Source organism: Anolis sagrei, chromosome 3, assembly GCF_037176765.1.
Source record: "Anolis sagrei isolate rAnoSag1 chromosome 3, rAnoSag1.mat, whole genome shotgun sequence".
Lineage (NCBI taxonomy): Eukaryota > Metazoa > Chordata > Lepidosauria > Squamata > Dactyloidae > Anolis > Anolis sagrei.
The window spans coordinates 171,237,670-171,258,035 of record NC_090023.1 but is presented as its reverse complement, the minus strand read 5'-3'; the positions used below and the strand labels follow the sequence as shown (position 1 = coordinate 171,258,035).

General features: G+C 41.8%; 1 protein-coding gene across 1 annotated transcript in view; it reads right to left on the bottom strand.

Moving 5' to 3' along the window:
- The window catches only part of HK1 (hexokinase 1), a 92,638-nt gene that overhangs the window by 41,251 nt on the left and 31,021 nt on the right, over positions 1 to 20,366 (bottom strand). Inside the window, exons 3-6 of the mRNA XM_060768874.2 lie at positions 18,441 to 18,589; positions 9,176 to 9,295; positions 5,511 to 5,606; positions 16 to 115 (exon numbers count right to left, since the gene is read on the bottom strand). Of these exons, the coding sequence (XP_060624857.1) occupies positions 16 to 115; positions 5,511 to 5,606; positions 9,176 to 9,295; positions 18,441 to 18,589 (465 nt within the window). The remainder of the gene's footprint in view (positions 1 to 15; positions 116 to 5,510; positions 5,607 to 9,175; positions 9,296 to 18,440; positions 18,590 to 20,366) is intronic.

Genomic DNA, 20,366 nt, shown 5'->3' with positions numbered 1-20,366 from the left:
ATCAAATGTGAATACCAATGATCAAGCCAACTTCACAACGCTGGTCATCAAATCCACAGGTCATCATTGTTCCTACTGTGTCATTGACAACGGCCATGATGTCTGCATCGTAATCCTTTAAAACGAAACAGAAGATATTGTATCTAATACGATTTTACTAACACATGATAATACCTATTCTAGATTTTACTGCGACATCAAATCTGAAGCCATAATCTAGTTAGAAGCGTCCACTGACAGAACTGCTTCAGTCAGCAGAACACAGAAGCTAATCCCACTCCCGCTCCCATCTGCCCCGAAATCTGCTCTGCAAGGATGGGATCATGTCCAAGGCTCATTTTCAGATATCGCAGAGGATTGGACAAGATGGAAAGAAAGCTCTGTTGCACTAGTGGTCAGGTAGTAGTGCAAGGTTCTCTTAGGAGAATATTTTCTCCATATTATTGCAGTTCTTCATTACGACTCAGGAAGTTTAATCCTCACATTCTTATCTTCTCAAAATGTCTTTCAGCCAGGGACCTTCATTTGTAATTAAATATGAGTTCGAGTCATCCCTGAACAATACAAAGCCCTACTACATTTACCAAATGCTGTGACATAAAAATTTATTTTATTTATTTATTTCAAAGTTTTATATACCGAGCTTCTCACCTCATAAGAGGGACTCAGCCCGGTTTCCAACCATAAAAACACATACAATCGGTAAAATATCAAAATACACATTACAATAAAACATTAAAAAAGCACATATTTTAAAACTACAGTGGCCAGTCGTCATACTAAAATCGAATATCGAATATACACCGTCTTCCATCCAGATCGTGTCTCATTCTTCGAAAGCCTGTCTCCATAACCACGACTTCACCTGTTTCCTGAATGTCAGGATTGTTGGGGCGGTTCTGACCTCTGGCGAGAGAGAGTTCCAGAGTCGTGGGGCCACCACCGAGAAGGCCCTGTCCCTCGTCCCCACCAGCCGCGCTTGTGAGGCTGGTGGGACCAAGAGCAGGGCCCCTCCAGACAATCTTAGTAATCTTGATGGATCGTAGGTGAGAATACGTTCGGAGAGGTAAACCGGGCCGGAGTCGTTTAGGGCTTTATAGGTTAACACCAGCACTTTGAATTGTGCTCTGAAGCTAATTGGCAGCCAGTGGAGCTGGTGTAACAGCGGAGTGGTGTGCTCCCTGTACCCAGCACCTGTTAGTAATCTGGCTGCCGCACGTTGTACTTGCTGCAGCTTCCGGGCAATCTTCAGAGGCAACCCCACGTAGAGAGCGTTGCAGTAGTCTAAACGGGATGTAACCAAAGCGTGGACGACCATGGCCATGTCAGCCTTCCCAAGGTACGGGCGCAGCTGGCACACAAGTTTTAGTTGTGCAAAAGCTCCCCTGACCACCGCCGAGACCAATATATAACACTGGCCAACACATATAACTTTAAATGTTGGACCTGTTTCTGGGTATATTTGACCTACTGATTCAAAAAATGGCACAAGTTTTCCCCTATCAGCCCTAGTTTTTGAGATCTGCTTGCCCGCAGAAAATCATGGTAATCATATCTAAGAAACTAGAGCTTATGCTGTCTATCCAAAGCAATTTTCTGAATCAGTGCCCCAAATAACCCCAGGAACAGGTTGAGCTGTATAATTATTTCTAGGCACACTGATGGGGGAGTAAGTCTCATTCAATTGTAAACTCTCAATACTTCCCTATAATAATCTATATGATTGGACTATAGCAGGGGTCCCCAAACTACAGCCGTATGCCGCCCGCCGAGGGCATTTTTCCGGCCTGGCCATGCCCACCCGGCGCCGCTCCGCCAATAGCGGGAACCCTCTGCTCCGGCCGCTCTGCTCGTGTGGGAGAAGCCTCCCAGGTGGGTCCTCTGGAGACCAGAGCAGCCGGAGCAGAGGGTTCCAACTTCCCGCTATTGGTGGAGCGGCGCCGGGTGGGCGTGGCCAGGGAACGCCGGCGTTCCCTGGCCACGCCCACCCAGCGCCGCTCCGGCAATAGCAGGAACCCTCTGCTCCTGCCTCTCTGCTCTCCGCAGCCACAAGGTGCCTCCCACTCCACTCCACTCCTAGCCACGCCAGGAGAACAAGCCCCGCAGCGCCGCTCTGAAAAGGTTTGACACATTGGGCACATCAATAATAATAATAATAATTATTATTATTATTATTATTATTATTAGTGGCAAGTTTGGTCCAGATCCATCATTGTATGAGTTCACAGCAATCTCTGGATTCTATTTCCCCCAAACTCCACCAGTGTTCACATTTGGGCATATGGAATATCAGTGGCAAGTTTGGTCCAGATTTATCATTGAGTCCACAGTGATTTATGGAGGCAGGTGAACTACAACTCCAAAACCAAAGGACACTGCCCACCAAACCCTTCCAGTACTTTCTGTTGGTCATGGGAGAACTAGGAAGCCACAGGGAGGAGGGAGCAAGCTTGTTTTCTGCTTCCTTGGAGACTAGGACGCGGAACAATGGCTTCAAACTACAAGAGAGGAGATTCCATCTGAACATGAGGAAGAACTTCCTGACTGTGAGAGCCGTTCAGCAGTGGAACTCTCTGCCCCGGAGTGTGGTGGAGGCTCCTTCTTTGGAAGCTTTTAAGCAGAGGCTGGATGGCCATTTGTCAGGGGTGATTTGAATGCAATATTCCTGCTTCTTGGCAGGGGGTTGGACTGGATGGCCCATGAGGTCTCTTCCAACTCTTTGATTCTATGATTCTATGATTCTATGATTCTGTGTGCCAAGTTTGGTTCAATTCTATCGTTGATGGGATTCAGAATCCTCTTTGATTGTAGGTGAACTATAAATCCCAGCAACTACAACTCCCAAATGTCAAGATTCTATTTCCCCCCAAACTCCACCAGTGTTCACATTTGGGCATATTGAGTATTTGTGCCAAGTTTGATCCCAATCCATCATTGTTTGAGTCCACAATGATCTCTGAATGTAGGTGAACTACAACTTCAAAACCAAAGGACACTGCCCACCAAACCCTTCCAGTATTTTCAGTTGGTCATGGGAGAAATGTGTGCCAAGTTTGGTTCAATTCCATCGTTGGTGGGGTTCAGAATGCTCTTTGATTTTAGGTGAACTATAAATCCCAGCAACTACAACTCCCAAATGACAAAATCAATTTTTTGAGTGAAGGACATACATTGGGTTGTTAGGTGTCTTGTGTCCAAAATTGGTGTCAATTCGTCCAGTGGTTTTTGAGTTCTGTTAATCCCACAAACGAACATTACATTTTTATTTATATAGAATTGTGGGTTTTTGTTTTTTGATTTTTTTTTGGGGGGGGGGGGGTTGCACTGCAAATAATATATGTGCAGAGTGCATAGGAATTCATTAATGTTTTTTTCAAAATATAATCCAGCCCTCCAACAGTTTGTGGGACTGTGACCCGGCCCTCTGTTCAAAAAGTTTGGGGATCCCTGGACTATAGGATGTAAGTTATTCAGAATGGATTTAAACATTGTATGTGTGTGTGTGTAATCTTTATTAAAGGTTTTGTTTGGGGGTACATCTGTATAGTTGTTGATCATCAGTATATTATACATTAAAATAGGGGTATTGGGGTAGGGGGTGAGGGGAGAAAAAGTAGGGTTGTAGGGCAGGATGTAGGGTTGTAGGGAAGGAGTATGGGATATGTAGGGAGGGGGGAGGAAGGGGGTGAGTTGTGATTGGATATTGGGGGTTGAGTGCGAAAAGGTTAGTAAATTACTTAATAATTCTCCTCCATATAACATTGTTAGTAGTGCTGGTTCATCCGAGTCTTATCATAGAATCATAGAGTTGGAAGAGACCTCATGGGCCATCCAGTCCAACCCCCTGCCAAGAAGCAGGAATATTGCATTCAAATCACCCCTGACAGATGGCCATCCAGCATCTGTTTAAAAGCTTCCAAAGAAGGAGCCTCCACCACACTCCAGGGCAGAGAGTTCCACTGCTGAACGGCTCTCACAGTCAGGAAGTTCTTCCTCGTGTTCAGATGGAATTTCCTCTCTTGTAGTTTGAAGCCATTGTTCCGTGTCCTAGTCTCCAAGGAAGCAGAAAACAAGCTTGCTCCCTCCTCCCTGTGGCTTCCTCTCACATATTTATACATGGCTATCATATCTCCTCTCAGCCTTCTCTTCTTCAGGCTAAACATGCCCAGCTCCTTAAGCCGCTCCTCATAGGGCTTGTTCTCCAGACCCTTGATCATTTTAGTCGCCCACCTCTGGACACATTCCAGCTTGTCAATATCTCTCCTCTGGGTCGCTTCTAGGGTGGCGTTTTCCCGTACAGATTAGGTTTATACTTCTCCCAAATTTTGATCAGAGAAGATCTGACAAAATGATTGCCAAAATGTTTCTCGATCTTCCTTTTTGAATACCACATGTATGCATGCCAGTCACCCCGAAGATCGTGTCCCTCTAGTGCTAACATTGTTCATGTTAATTTAAATACAGGGGTGCCTTGATGTCTGCTGGAGTTTGTTTCCCAGGGGGGAAAATATTTTCCAACTGTATTGTTGTTGTTCATTCGTTCAGTCGTCTCCGGCTCTTCGTGACCTCATGGACCAGCCCACGCCAGAGCTCCCTGTCGGCCGTCACCACCCCCAGCTCCTTCAAGGTCATTCCAGTCGCTTCAAGGATGCCATCCATCCATCTTGCCCTTGGTCGGCCGCTCTTCTTTTTGCCTTCCACTTTCCTCAGCATAATTGTCTTCTCCAGGCTTTGCTGTCTCCTCACGATGTGGCCAAAGTACTTCAACTTTGTCTCTAGTATCCTTCCCTCCAGTGAGCAGCCGGGCTTTATTTCCTGGAGGATGGACTGGTTGGATCTTCTCGCAGTCCAAGGCACTCTCAGAACTTTCCTCCAACACCACAGCTGTAGATGGTGGAATTCATGGATGAGGAATTTATTTATTTATTTATTTATTTGCTGCATTTGTTAACCGCCGCTCTCAGCCCTAGGGCGACTCGCAGCGGTGTACAACATATAAAAAGCATATTTTACAATAAACTACAATGACAAAAACAACATATCACTAATACACTATCATCTAATTACACTAAAATAATCCGCTTCGTCTTATCATAGAATCATAACCAATCTCATACTCTATATTCCGTTCCAGTTGTCATTTCCAGTTACTGTAGCATTTAGTTAAATGCCTTCTCGAATAGCCATGTCTTCAGGCTCTTCCGGAAGGACATAAGGGAGGAATCTGTGGATATGGAAAGCAGACTGACTTCTTTAAATATGGATATATTTGGAAAACATATAATACTTCCCACAGCAAGGTCTTTAGAGCTCAAAAGAGAGAGAGAGGGGGACTTTCAACATAAAGATCTTTTGGGCTCAAGACTTTTGGTGAGATTCCGATTGTCACAATTCTACATCAACATTAATTGGAGTCTGAAAAATATATTCAGCAATGCCTGGAAGCTATAAGTATGTTCTAGGTCAGCCAGATGATATATGTGTATGTAAATATACATGATAACCCTTACCCCTCGTTTCTTGATTGCTTTGTTTAGTAACTTCACTACATCAGCTCCCTCGACGCCACTTGCTTTGAAACGCTTTGTCCAGGTGATCAGGATACCCTAATAAAATTAAACAATAAAATCAAACATACAAAAATCCATAGACCCATCAGTGAACAAACAGCCATTAAAAGTTTTTCCCATCTCAGTCTCCAAAATTAGTATAAAAAGTTTCAAATAATACCCCTATCCGAAGTTAGTTTCTTTCTCAACCTTGTTGCCACTGCAAGGAATTTTGTCACTATGAGGGTCACCCTGTGGCACTTGTCCTCTAAAAGATATCTAAAAATGGCTGGTCATGCGGGATAAAATTGGGATATAAAAGTTGCCTATGTTGTACTGCACTTCAATAAAATGTGTTCTATTGTTTCTACTTCCTTTCCTTCACAGGAGCATAGTCTTTAGGTGTGAGGAGTTCCAGATAATATTTGACAAAATAAAGGATATTCTATATTTTAGAGTGGTTTTTTTACTGGGTTGTTGTAAGTTTTTCCTGGCTATATGGCCATGTTCTAGAGGCATTTTCTCCTGAACATGGCCATACATCTATGGCAAACATCCTCAGAGGTAGTGAGGTCTGTTGGAAGTAGGAAAATGGGTTTATATATCTGTGGAATGACCAGGGTGGGACAAAGGACTTTTGTCTGCTGGAGCTAGGTGTGAATGTTTCAACTGACCACCTTGATTAGCATTTAATGGTTTGGAAGTTCCTGGGGGAATCTTTTGTTGAGAGTGATTTGATGTGCCTGATTGTTTACTCTCTGTTGTTTTGCTGTTGCAACTTCATTTTCCTCAAAGAACCAGGGACCAATAATTCCAGCTGAGGAAATTGCACACCACACTGTGATTTTAGGTGAATGCAAAGGCCTTTGATGCAATTCTCGGAGATTGTTGTCAGCCCAGTAGCACATGTTTTGTTTGTTGACGGATCCACACAAATGAAAATCGGCTTCATCACTAAAAAAAACAATAGCATCCTCAGGAATGACTTCGAGAAGAACCTCACACGCGTTCCTCCGAGAATTGAAGTCACGTTCAGAAAGTTCCTGCACATCTTGTAAGGATGGAAATGAAGATCATTATGAAGAATTCTCCTCACAGAACGATCGGAAAGTCCAAGGGCAGACGCATGTTTGTGCGCAGAACACCGTGGTGATCGCAACATTGAAGTTCTCACTGCCTCAATGTTCTCAGGTGATCTAATGGGCCGGGGGACTCCAGTTCTTCGTCTTGTCGCACTTGCAGTTTGTCTGAATGTAGTGACCCACATCACAATTGATTTCCGGTCCGGGACAGGGGCCAATGGGGCTAAATTAAAGCAATTCCGAAAGGCACGCTGGGCTGTGATCACAGTAGGCCTCGAAAAGTAGACCTCAACGGCAAAAGCACGCTCCTCATTGTTCCTACGCACGACGGCGACTGAACTGTGTCAGGACAAAACTTTATACTCCCGCCTCTCGAACGAGACCATAGCGCTCCGCTGCATCTTCATCCGACTGAATGGCAGGCGTTTTAAAAAAAGGTTATGCTGCTGCCAGAGGCGGCCCTAGGTAATTTTCAATGGTAAGCAAACAGTATTTTGGCGACCCCCCCCCCCAACCAATCATTGATATATATTTTCTGTTCATCGTGGGAGTTCTGTGTGCCATATTTGGTTCAATTCCATCATTGGTGGAGTTCAGAATGCTCTTTGATTGTACGTGAACTATACATCCCAGTAACTACACTTGCCGCACTTGCTCCCTTGCCTGGCCCGCTTTGGGTCCGGAGGCGTGCCTGAAGACCTCGGAGTGTGCACCAAAAGTCACCTCTTCTCCTGACTTTCTCCTCAGCCACTGGGACCGAGAGAGAGAGAGAGAGAGAGAGAGAGAGGTGGAGATGCCCACCTTTCCTGAAGGTAGGCGCAAAAACAAAGGAGGGAGCAGAGGTGGGAGATACCTCCAGCCGGAGGGGCTCTCTCTCTCCCTCTCTCTCTCTCTCTCTTGGTCCCAATGGCTGAAGAGAAAGTCAGGAGAAGAGGCGACTTTTGGTGCGCACGCTGGGGTCTTCAGACACGCCTCCAGACCCGAAGCGGGCCAGGCGTGGCGGCTCCTCCCCTTGCCCACCCGCGGATTGGGGAGAGGAGGCGGGTGGAGCACCGGGGGATCGGGAAAGGGAGCCGGTCATGGGGAAGGGATCGAACGCGGAGAAAGATTGAGCGCCGGCTCTGCTCGCGCACCTGGTGGCCAGGTGGAGTAGGAATGAGAGGGGCTAGGCAAGGCTCAAGGGCCCGGCCCTTTTCGGAAGAGGATCGCCCGGCAGCGAGGCAAGAAAGCCGAGGCTCCCCCCGGACTGCTAGGGCTGTTGTGAGCTGAGGGGGCGCTCCTCAAGTGGTGGTCGAGGGGCATTTAGAGAGGCGCCTCTGCACCCCTGGCAAAAAAAAGTGTTCTGCGACCGCTTACTTCGCGTAATGGATGAGCCGCCCCTGGCTGCTGCACTCTGTATATGGTATTTTGTACCCTATGATCCTTATAACAAGGGAAAGAAGGTACGTTGAGCACATGCTTTGCACACCAGTTCAGTCCCATTTTGCAGAACTAAGAAGACATGCATCAGAAACAGTGGAAAGCCAGGCTAGTCATAACCTGCTGCTCTTCGTGTGTTGACCTCCACACATAGGCACGCCCCTGTGTTGGCTAGGGATAATGCAGCTAGTTTACCAATCTGGAGGAGATTAAGTTAAGGAAGGCTTCTATAGGCCACTTCAATTCACAGAGAGAAGCAGATAAGAAAATTAATAATAATATATTGTCTTTCATGGCCGGAATCACTGGGTTGTTTTAGATTTTTTTGGGCTATATGGCCATATTCTAGAGGCATTCTCTCCTGACGTTTCGCCTGCATCTATGGCAAGCATCCTCAGAGGTAGTGAGGTCCGTTGAAACTAGGAAAATGAGTTTATATATCTGTGGAATGACCAGGGTGGGACAAAGAACTCTTATCTGTTGGAGCTAGGTGAGAATGTTTCAACTGACCACCTTGATTAGCACTTATGGCCTGGCAGTTGTTTGGTGTGGCTTGTTGGTGCCTGGGGCAATCTTTTGTTGAGAGATGATTAGATGTCCTTGATTGTTTTGCTGTTGTAATTTTGCTGTTGTTTTGTTTTGCTGTTGTTTTGCTGTTGTAATTTTAGAGCTACCAGTATTAAAAAACTCTAAAATTACAACAGCAAAACAACAGAGAGGAAACAATCAAGGACATCTAATCATCTCTCAACAAAAGATTGCCCCAGGCACCAACAAGCCACACCAAACAACTGCCAGGTCATCAAGTGCTAATCAAGGTGGTCAGTTGAAACATTCTCACCTAGCTCCAACAGGCAAGAGTTCTTTGTCCCACCCTGGTCTTTCCACAGATATATAAACCCATTTTCCTAGTTCCAACAGACCTCACTACCTCTGAGGATGCTTGCCGTAGATGCAGGCGAAACGTCAGGAGAGAATGCCTCTAGAACATGGCCATATAGCCCGAAAAAACCTACAACAACCTACTTAATAATAATAATTTGGATAGCCCAATCATCTGACCCATATTCAAGCAACTTCTTAAACTTTTCCACACAGCAATAAAGCTACAACGTGAGCTCTTACCTCATCTAGCTTGGATTGCCTACAAGGGAAAGAAAACGTGAAGCCAACAGGTAGCTTCTTGTCCTTGATTTCCTGTTTCTCCATGAAGTCTCCTAAACATTCAGCAACATGATCAAAAAGCTGGGAACAAAACAAGGAAAGTTAAACCAAATTAGTAAGTCAGACAAACTCATAAGCACTACTGGAAACATCAGAAAAGACCTGAAGAATCCATACTAATAAAATTATTTGTTGGTAACTCTATAAAGTGTAGAAATGTCTTAGGGAGCCCACAGCCCTCCAAATGTTGTGAGATTGCAATACCCATCAGCCCAAGCTACCATAGCCCATTGAGGAAAGATGAAAGTTGCCGTCCCAGCAACATCTAAAAAGCCATATGCTCCACAAGGCAGCTGTATGACTGTTGTGAGTTTACGGCTGCTGGAAAATATATCAATAAATCCATGATCTTTAAGACTTCTCTGCAGGAATTTTACCACAAGCAAGGTTGCTGTTGTTTTAAACACACCTTTGTTTTAAACACACTTACTTAAAACCATGGGATGGCAGACATGCATTAAGATAGTACACAAAACCTACTGAAGATATAATGTTCTTCATCTTCCAGTCAGAGTTAAGAAATTATGATAATGTCAACATAGGACTGCCATAGGTTGGTATAAATGTAATGTTAATCAAAGTTAGCCCCAATAAAGAAAAAAAGTGTGGAATTCATACAGGAAGCAGAAAGGAAAAATTATCAGCTTCCACAACATATCTTAATTTCTTTGTCTGCCATATTCAGAAGACTGGAAACTGTCATATGTCCATGGTATGTTCAGAATAACCACATCTTGCTTTACAAAGATTTTTACATCTGACAAGCGTCACCCTTTCCTCCTCATCTTCTGTCTAGTTTGAAAGTATTTTATCAGTATTGGCACTGGGAGGATGATGAAGGAGAGCCGAAGAAACACATTTATTGCAGAAGAAACACATTTATTGCAGACTTAGTGTCTGCAATAAATGATGAAATAAACAATCTGGGTAAGAGTAAGATGCACCTCGACCTGATCCTACTATAGTTTCTCGTGCCTGACTACAATAGGCAAGGTAAGTACAGCATTTGCCAGAAGACTCCCTTACTCAGCATGTAAAGAACAGCAAAACATAGAGAAAAGGGGAGAGCAGCTATCGCTAGCATGTTGAAGAGAACAATTTTAACAAATATAAACTTATTAGTATTTCAATGGGAAGTGTGGGTCTGCTTTTGGCTGATGTGATAGGGTTGTTGTTGTTGTGTGTTTTCAAGTCGTTTCAGACTTAGCTTGACCCTGAGTGAGGGCCGGATAAATGACCTTGGAGAGCCGCATCCGGCCCTCGGGCCTTAGTTTGCGGACCCTTGTTCTAGTGCAACAAAAACGACCCAAATCAGATAGTCCCAATTCAATCCTCAAACTATGGTCCGGGGGCCGGATGCGGCCCTCCAAGGTCATTTACCCGGCCCTCACTCAGGGTCAACCTAAGTCTGTAATGACTCAAAAGCATACAAACTAGCACCGACTTGATATAGTGATGCTTGGAAACATTTACACTTTGATTTCTAACCCATTAATGCTTAGCCTAGCTGCCCGTTGTTTAACAATTACTAGGAAATGTCAGGGAGATATCTCTGCTTCTTTTAAAGAAATAATAGATACGTCTAGAAATAATTTGAGCAACAATAGGAAAAGTAATTACCACTTCTTATCTACAAAATGATTTTCTTCCTCTCTCCAAGCATGCATTCTCAATTTACAATTTCTGAATGATTTCATGAATCATAGCGTGCTGATCCCACAATGCGTTCTTTCAGTCTCTAAAAGCACACACACAGAATGTATTTAATATCACTGTTCTACAAATTTTCAGTTTTTCTCAGTTACGGAAACGCAATGCGCCATTTCTTAATAAATTTAACATGCTGAATTCAAATATAATAACTAAATGTGTTAATTGGCTCTGGTTTTTATGCAACAGCTATTTCAATTTTCTCCACAATAGGTAATTCGTTAATATTATGATAATGCGCCTAACCTTACTGCATGTATATAAACCATGAATATTTACTAAATTTTAGTCAAATTATATTGCCAACAGTTTATACATGAGAAATATTTATTTAATTAGTCTATTGTTTATGTTTGTGCGGCAAGAAACTATATTAGTAGGCCTAATGCAGTTGAAAAGTCTGAAAGTTTAAATGTCGCTTTAATCGTGACTTTAGTTTATATCCTGTTTGCTTCTCTTGACTTTTCTTTTGTATTCAAGGAAAGGATTGTCTCTTACAATGCTCCAGCCGTAGTCTGACAGCATTGACGGAGTCCATTTGCCTTGATATCTTTTTTCCATAGTGCTTTATTTACACACATGCGAGGCATAACTACAGTAAAAAGAACAATGTAAAACGATGTTTAACGATACTGTCTCAGTCTTCAACTGACTGACCCTCACCGTTCAAAAGTCTGGCCTTATATAGGGCTTTCTGGCTTTTGCACATGGCACTAATATTGCGTCATCAAACTTTCTAGAGTATTCTAGAATCTTCCATAGTGTAATTCGCAACATGCATTTTTTTCAACCATACGTGATCACGTGATTGCTTATATCATAAAAACTTGAGCCAATATACATTTTTAAATGTCATTTTCGTTTTCAGCACCCCAAAATCATAAAAGAACAACTATTTTCAGGCCCGAAACTTTTTCTCCGTTGAACAGTGTATTTTAATAATATATGGGTTCTTCTTGATTTACTGCAGAACTATGCAGGCAAAATATGCAGAGCCCTTTGGCCAAGATATAGATTTCAATGCTGCAGCTCCTTCCATGCTACGGAACAGGCATAGCAAGCATTTACGATACTGATGGGGAAATGGCAGCAGAGCATGACAATATAGCCAAACTATGGACCATCAGAACAGCTTATCTGGCATTTTATCCTTGAACTGTTATCATCCTAAGATCCAATCTTCCATTTATAGCTCTTTATGTTTATATCATATTCTTCCATTCTTCTTGCCTATTGTATACCAAACCGTATACCAAAATACCCTATTGTATACCAAAATACCCTACAGCAGTGGTCCTCAACCTGTGGGTCCCTAGATGTTTTGGCCTTCAACTCAGAAATCCTAACGGCTAGTAAACTAGCTGGGATTTCTGGGAGTTGTAGGTCAAAACACCTGGGGACCACAGGTTGAGAACCACTGCTCTACCAGATAATAATAATAATAATAATTATTATTATTATTATTATTATCATTATTATTATTTATTTATTTATTTACTTTACTTATATACCACTGTTCTCAGCCCGAAGGCGACTCACAACGGTTCACAACAGCAATAATTCAATGCAAAATATAACAACAATTAGCAACTTAACACATTACCCAATCAATAAACACTTACTACGATAACCGATCACAGTCGTCTCATTATCAAAAACATAATCCATATTCGTCATCCATTGTTCCATTCCTATGTTCATTACCAATCATTGCACTAGTTATTCGAACGGCTGCTTGAACAGCCAGGTCTTCACTTTTTTGCGGAATACCATTAGAGATGGTGCTAGCCTAATGTCCGTGGGAAGGGCGTTCCACAGCCGAGGAGCCACCACCGAGAAGGCCCTATCTCTCGTCCCCGCCAACCGTGCTTGAGAAGCAGGCGGGATCGAGAGCAGGGCCTCCCCGGAAGATCTCAAAGTCCTGGTGGGTTCATAGGCAGAGATGCGGTTAGATAGGTATAAATAATCTTTATTTATACCCCGCCACCATCTCCCCAAGGGACTCGGAGCGGCTTACTTGAGGCCAAGCCCAACAACACATCAATAAAAACAACAGGAAATAAGCAAAATAAACAATACAATTAATATAACTCACACATAGACAATAACACGCAAGGATTTAAAAACCTATCCCATCTGATCTTGGAAGCTAAACAGATTCAGCCTGGATTAGTACTTGGATTGAAGACATCAAACAAATACCAGTTCCTTCAGAGAATGGAACTGGCAAAGCTACCTCTGAGTATTCCTTGCCTAAGAAAACTTTATGAAATCCATAGGGTCACCATTAGTCAACATGAAGGCACATAAACACGCATGCCAAAATCGATGTTGCAGAATGGGACTGATCATGCTACTCCATAAAACACACGCATACACATCAGTAAAGGTGTATTTTATCCTCACTTGAAGAAGTAAATCCAATAAGCACTTTCCCCTACAATTCGCATCATCCTCAGTAAGCATGGACCAGATTGGGACAAATGTACACCCAAGAGACTTTGAGCTTCACCACCAAGCTCCCAGCAATGAGACCTACCGTATATACTCGAGTATAAGCCGGCCCGAATATAAGCCGAGACACCTAATATTATCACAAAAAACTGGGAAAACATATTGACTCGAGTATAAGCCGAGGATGGGAAATGCATCCACTACGGGTCAATTTCAAAATAAAAATAGATACCAATAAAATTACATTAATTGAGGCATCAATAGGCTAAATGTTTCTGAATATTTACATAAAACTAATTTAAGATAAGACTGTCCAATAATTAAACCATTATTCTAACCTCCTTCAATGTAAATGTACTTATTATTAAAATAATTAAAATAATAGAGTAAAATAATAAAAATGCAATAAAAACAGTAACAATAGAGTAAAATAATAAATGTAGTAATAATAGGGTAAAATACTGTAAATGTAATAATAATAATAATAATAATAATAATTAGATTAAAATATTAAATGTAATAATAATAATAGGGTAAAATACTGTAAATGTAATAATAATAATAGTAATAATAAGATTAAAATAATAAATGTAATAATAATAGGGTAAAATACTGTAAATGTAATAATAATAGAGCAAAATAATAAATAGAAAAATAATAGAGCAAAATAATGTAAATATAATAATAATAGAGTAAAATAATAAATGTAATAAAATAATACTAATAACAGATAAGACAGTCCAATTCTGATTAAACCATTATTCTAACCTTCTTCAATGTCAATGTGATAATGTATCCTTCTAATAATAAGTAATAAAGTAATAAATGTAATAATACTAGTAGAGTAAAATAATAAATGTAATAAAATAATACTAATAACAGAGTAAAATTATAAATAACCTTGACTCGAGTATAAGCCAAGGGGAGCTTTTTCAGCCTAAAAAGGGGGCTGAAAAACTAGGCTTATACCCGAGTATATACAGTATTTGATTTTGGGCCCCAACCATTAATTGCAGCTAATGCATAATGAACTAATGATCTTACCTATACAAAGTAAATAGGCAAGCCCACTAGATGTTGTTGAACTGCAATTCCCAGCAGTCTTAGAAAGCAAAGCAAATGGTGAGGAACATTGAGAGCTGCAGCCCAACATCATATAGAGCAATGTCACTCAAAGTAGTGGTCTGTGGATTGATGCCAGTCCATGAGACATCAACTAGCAGTGTCTGGTGAAGAGCCAACAGGTACAAATAGGGTGTTCGCCCTTGGTGCATCAGGGAAAAGAAAACACTGGTTTCTCAGATCAGATAGCTTCTTAAAGTGTGCTGACCTAGGCCACTTCTACACTGCCATATAAAATCCAGATTATCTGCTTTGAACTGGATTATATGGAAGTGTAGACTCATATAATCCAGTTCAAAGCAGATAATGTGGATTATCTGATTTTACAATCTGGATTATATGGCAGTGTAGAAGGGGCCTACTAATGGTCAAACTAAATTTAATCAAACTGAACAGGAACTGGGGAGTCTCTAGACCAGTAGTTCCCAACCTTTGGTCCTCCAGGTATTTTGGACTTCAGCTCCCACAATTCCTAAGAGCTAGTAAATTGGCTGGGCTTTATGGGAGTTGAAATCCAAAACAACTGGGGCTCATAGTTTAGAAAGGGGCCTTTGAACTGCTCAGCCAGACTGGTCCTTGGCATCACTAAACTACAAGCCCCAGAACTCAGCAGGAGGCAGAAACTGGATTTAAAGTGGATCCATGCTCTAGTGCAGACAAGAGCAAACTTTGGCCCTCCAGGTGTTTTGGACTTCAGTTCCCACAATTCCTAAAAGCTGGTAAACTGGTTGGGCTTAATGGGAGCTGAAGTCCAAACTGAAGGACCAAAGGATGGGAACCACTGCTCTAGACCTCCTTTTATTTGGATTATAACTCTTAGGCTCCTTCTACACTACCATATCACACAGATCATAGAAACATAGAATCACACAATCAAAGAGTTGGAAGAGACTTCATGGGCCATCCAGTCCAACCCCCTGCCAAGAAGCAGGAATATCCCCTGCCAAGAAGCAGATAATCCACATTATCTAATTTGACCTGGATTATATGAGTCTACACTGTCATATAATCCAATTCAAAGAAGATGATCTTATATGCCGTGTAGAAGAGGCCTTAGCCATGCTGACTGGGACTTCTGAATTAAAATCCATGGATGGACAATGATTTGTTATCCTTGTATTAGGAAAGGTGGAGCCCCCGGTGGCGCAGTGGGTTAAACCCCTGTGCCGGCAGGACTGAAGACTGACAGGTCACAGGTTCAAATCCGGGGACAGGCGGATGAGCTCCCTCTATCAGCTCCAGCTCATCATGCGGGAACATGAGAGAAGCCTCCCACAAGGATGATAAAAAAATTAAATCATCCAGGCGTCCCCTGGGCAACGTCCTTGCAGACAGCCAATTCTCTCACACCAGGAGTCACTCCTGACACGACCAAAAATTAGGAAAGGTATGGACTGTCTCCACTACTGAATCATGAGCAAAAGAAGTTGCTGATCATCACAACACATCAGCTGTCCATAGACATGCCAAGACAGGCAGCAATGCAACCTGGAACTTCTTGATCACAGCACCACCAAAACTTCTCTCCAACCAAGACAGTTGTGTCAACATAAACCAGTCAAGTGTACCACTAGATCACACCGCCATCACCACTTAAGATCCACAACAATGTCGCCAGAATCCAGGTCGCCAAACATTAAGATAGTGCTGAAAACACATGTACAGATGCTGTTGAACTGTAATTCTCCATCAATGTAAACACTGATAAAAAGAATCGTAGGAGTTGCAATCCAATAATATCCAGAGTGTGACCTGTGGCCCATCCCTGTAAAAAGGCTTATCTTGGCAAAAGCAAGAGGAATGCCAATGGAGGGTGTAAGGAAAGCTAAGCAATAAAACGAAACCAACAAAAACAAAAAGTCAGCCTCGATGATATCAAATTCCAGTACCTGTAACTTACACAGGAGGTTTGGGTGGAGCAAGCAGGAGAAACTCCTCCAACCCTTCTAGGCTTCACCAGCAGCCATCCATGTAGCTTCTACAGCCTGAATTGCTGGCTGCAAAATATGTCCCCGTGGACAAATACGTGTGTTCAAGAGCAAGAGAGAGAAAATTCTTTCATGTAAAATATTGACACTCCGTAGAATAACTAAACAGGGGGATCAGGTAAGGCAGCTGAATCTGTCCCCACGAAAACAAACACATCATAACCGTCTGTGTTTTCCCAGGGTTGTGGGTACGTCTGCCTCGGATTGTAATAAATCCTATTAGCAGGGTTCTCATCGCATGATAATTCTTTTATGTTATATCTATGCTCCAAGGAGCTCACAGCAGTACACACTATATATTGCTTTCATAAAGCTATACAAAAATAAAAATGAGTCCTATATACCTGTTTTACACCCAAAGGCCAATTTCAAAGAAGAGAGGAAATCAAACTGGGGAAGTATTACACCCCCAAAAAAGAACGATAGGGAGAAAGAGAAGAAGACAATCTAATTCCCTAGCTTTTGTCTACCTCTGGAAAGAATAAAATTCCACTGAACTTTTTTTATTTTTTTTATTAGTGTTTTTATTAACCACAAAAGAAATGCTATATACATAAAAAGAGGTGGAACAATATAGTGAAAAAAAGTAGGAAATAAAGATGTATGAGTCTTAACAAAACTACTTCATTCTTTTCTTTAAGCCAGATTCTTTACAGCGATTCAACTTGTTCTCCTCTTTTTTTTCTAAACATCTAATAATTTTATTACCTTTATATTCCCTTCATTACATAAACAATCTCTATAATTCATATAATTACTGTTTTTTCCCTTGCCCCAGTTGTGCTACCCCTTGTGCTCCCCATCTCCGGAGTTCTTCTTTTCTTTGTACTCCCACCAGAACCTCATTTCTTCTGGTGGAGGTTGGTTCCCATCTTCTTTCCTTAATGTTTCCTCAATAAATATTTTCCATATATTTTCAAAATCATTATCCTTCCTTAGGCCTTTTTTAACCTTTAAATTGCATGCTAATTTGTCATTTATTGCTAATTTCCAAATTTCCTTGTACCATTCTTCTATCTTAATTTCCACCTCTCCTTTCCAATATTTTGCTATTAGTAGCCTTGCAGCCGTTAACAACATTGTTATCAGATTCTTTTCATTTTCCTTCCATTCATCTGTATTGTAAATAGATAACAGTATAGTCGCTGGATTTATATTAATTTTTTTCTTCATAATACTTTCTATTTCTACTATAACTTTTCCCCAGAAACTCTACATATTTGCATTGCCACCACATGTGGATATACGTACCCCTTTCTTGGCAACCCCTCCAACATTTTTCTGAACAACTCTTATCCATATTATGTATCTTTGTCGGGGTCAGGTACCATTTCCATACTATCTTATAGTAATTTTCTTTTATCCTAATTGATAAATTCTTGAGGTGTCTTGCTCTCCATAATTTTTCCCAATTCCTTTCTCCTATTTTTATTCCCAGTTCTTCTTCCCATAGTTCCCTTATTTGTATCCCTTTTCTCTCCCCTTTAATCTCTATTAATATTTTGTATATAATACTTGTTGTCCCTTTTTGATGCTCGTTTTCTTCTTTAGCCAGTTCTTTTAATATTATATTTTCAAATTTCGTTGGTTCTCTTTCCCCTAAGCTCTGAACTTAATGGGGCATCCTCCCACATGTCTACAAAGGATTCGAACACAACAGAGTGATCTTTTATATGTATACTCAGACGTAACACCATTGAGTACAACGTGCCCTGTACTTAAACAAGAGTATAATGTTGTAGTATAAAACTCTTACATTTTAAAATTCTTTAAAAAATAAGCACCAGAAAATCCAAGAGAGAATGCACCTAAATGAACAGTATATGAAACTTTCCAAACATAAACAAATAAAACCAGCCATAGTGCAGATTTTTCACAAGGAGGGTTCTTACCCGTGTTCCACTGCCATGCATAATATCTTCTGGAGTGTTATAAATCTCAGTTTCCATTTGTACAGTCTGCTTTTTCTCATGAGAGACTTTCACTCGCAAAATACGAAAAAAAGATCCACCCAGATCCAGCGCAATGAAATCTCCTTTCTCTGTTTAAAAGGAAGCAAATTGGCTCATCAATCCAGCGTGAATCTCCATCATTCACAAATTCAAATTAAGCAGAGAGAGAAAGTTATCCTATCAGCATTCACCTTTTGACACAGTAAATATATTTGGTCAACCCAAGGGATGGCATTTGACTCATCTTATCTAATCAGGTAAACAAGGATGTTTGGAGACCGAGATTACCCATTAACACAGTCTTTGGAAGGATAAAAGTGGTCTATATACACAGACATAGGTAAACACTGAAAAACATGTGTATGGCATTTCAGATTTTAGAATTCTACATAAAGGATGCTCACACATTGTAGCAGAGTTCAATATTTTCAGTAATTGCAATGCTCTCTACGTGGGGCTGCCCTTAAAGACGGCCCGGAAACTCCAACTGGTCCAACGGGCGGCAGCCAGACTATTAACCGAAGCGAATTACAGAGAGTGGTCAACCCTCCTGTTTAAGGAGCTCCACTAGCTGCCGTTTATCTACTGGGCCCAATTCAAGGTGCAGGTCTTGACCTACAAAGCTCTGAACGGTTTGGAACCCACCTACCCTCGTGGACAACAAGTTAAACATGAGCCAACAATGTGATGTGGCGGCAAAAAAAGCCAATGGGATTTTGGCCTGCATCAATAGGAGCATAGTGTCTAGATCTAAGGAAGTAATGCTACCCCTCTATTCTGCTTTGGTTAGACCACATCTGGAATATTGTGTCCAATTCTGGGCACCACAATTCAAGAGAGATGTTGACAAGCTGGAAAGTGTCCAGAGGAGGGCGACTAAAATGATCAAGGGTCTGGAGAACAAGCCCTATGAGGAGCGGCTTAGGGAACTGGGCATGTTTAGCCTAAAGAAGAGAAGGCTGAGAGGAGATATGATAGCCATGTATAAATATGTGAGAGGAAGCCACAGGGAGGAGGGAGCAAGCTTGTTTTCTGCTTCCTTGGAGACTAGGACACGGAACAATGGCTTCAAACTACAAGAGAGGAGATTCCATCTGAACATTAGGAAGAACTTCCTGACTGTGAGAGCCGTTCAGCAGTGGAACTCTCTGCCCCGGAGTGTGGTGGAAGCTCCTTCTTTGGAAGCTTTTAAGCAGAGGCTGGATGGCCATTTGTCAGGGGTGATTTGAATGCAATATTCCTGCTTCTTGGCAGGGGGTTGGACTGGATGACCCATGAGGTCTCTTCCAACTCTATGATTCTATGATTCTATACCCGCGCGACTGCATTTCCGTCTATGAACCCCACGATCTCTTTGATCTTCTGGAGAGGCTCTTCTCTCGCTCCCGCCCGCATTGCAGGTGCGACTTGCGGGGACGAGAGAGAGGGCCTTCTCTGTGGTGACCCCCCGGCTCTGGAACTCACTCCCCAGAGACATTAGACAAGCCCCCACACTGGCAATCTTTAGGAGGAATTTGAAACCTGGTTATTCCAATGTGCCTTCAGTGATTGAATGTAAGATTCTCCCTGACCACACTTTGCACAAAATGTCCTTAGACACACTTTATTTATGGGTTGTGCAATGAAATCATTCCTCATTCTTGGAGCCTCCTCCTTATAAATTATATTGTCCTATCTCCCAGTGTTTTTTTAAAAAATTATAATTTTATCCATGCATCTGGCCCTGCCTAGTGAAATTCCCTGTGTTTTTAATGTTTGATTTTACATTATTTTGATTTCGCATTTTATGTATTTTGCTCGGTTTGTTGTGTTTTGTGTTATATTGCTTGTATTGTATCGATGGATGTGACCTCATGAAAGCCGCAC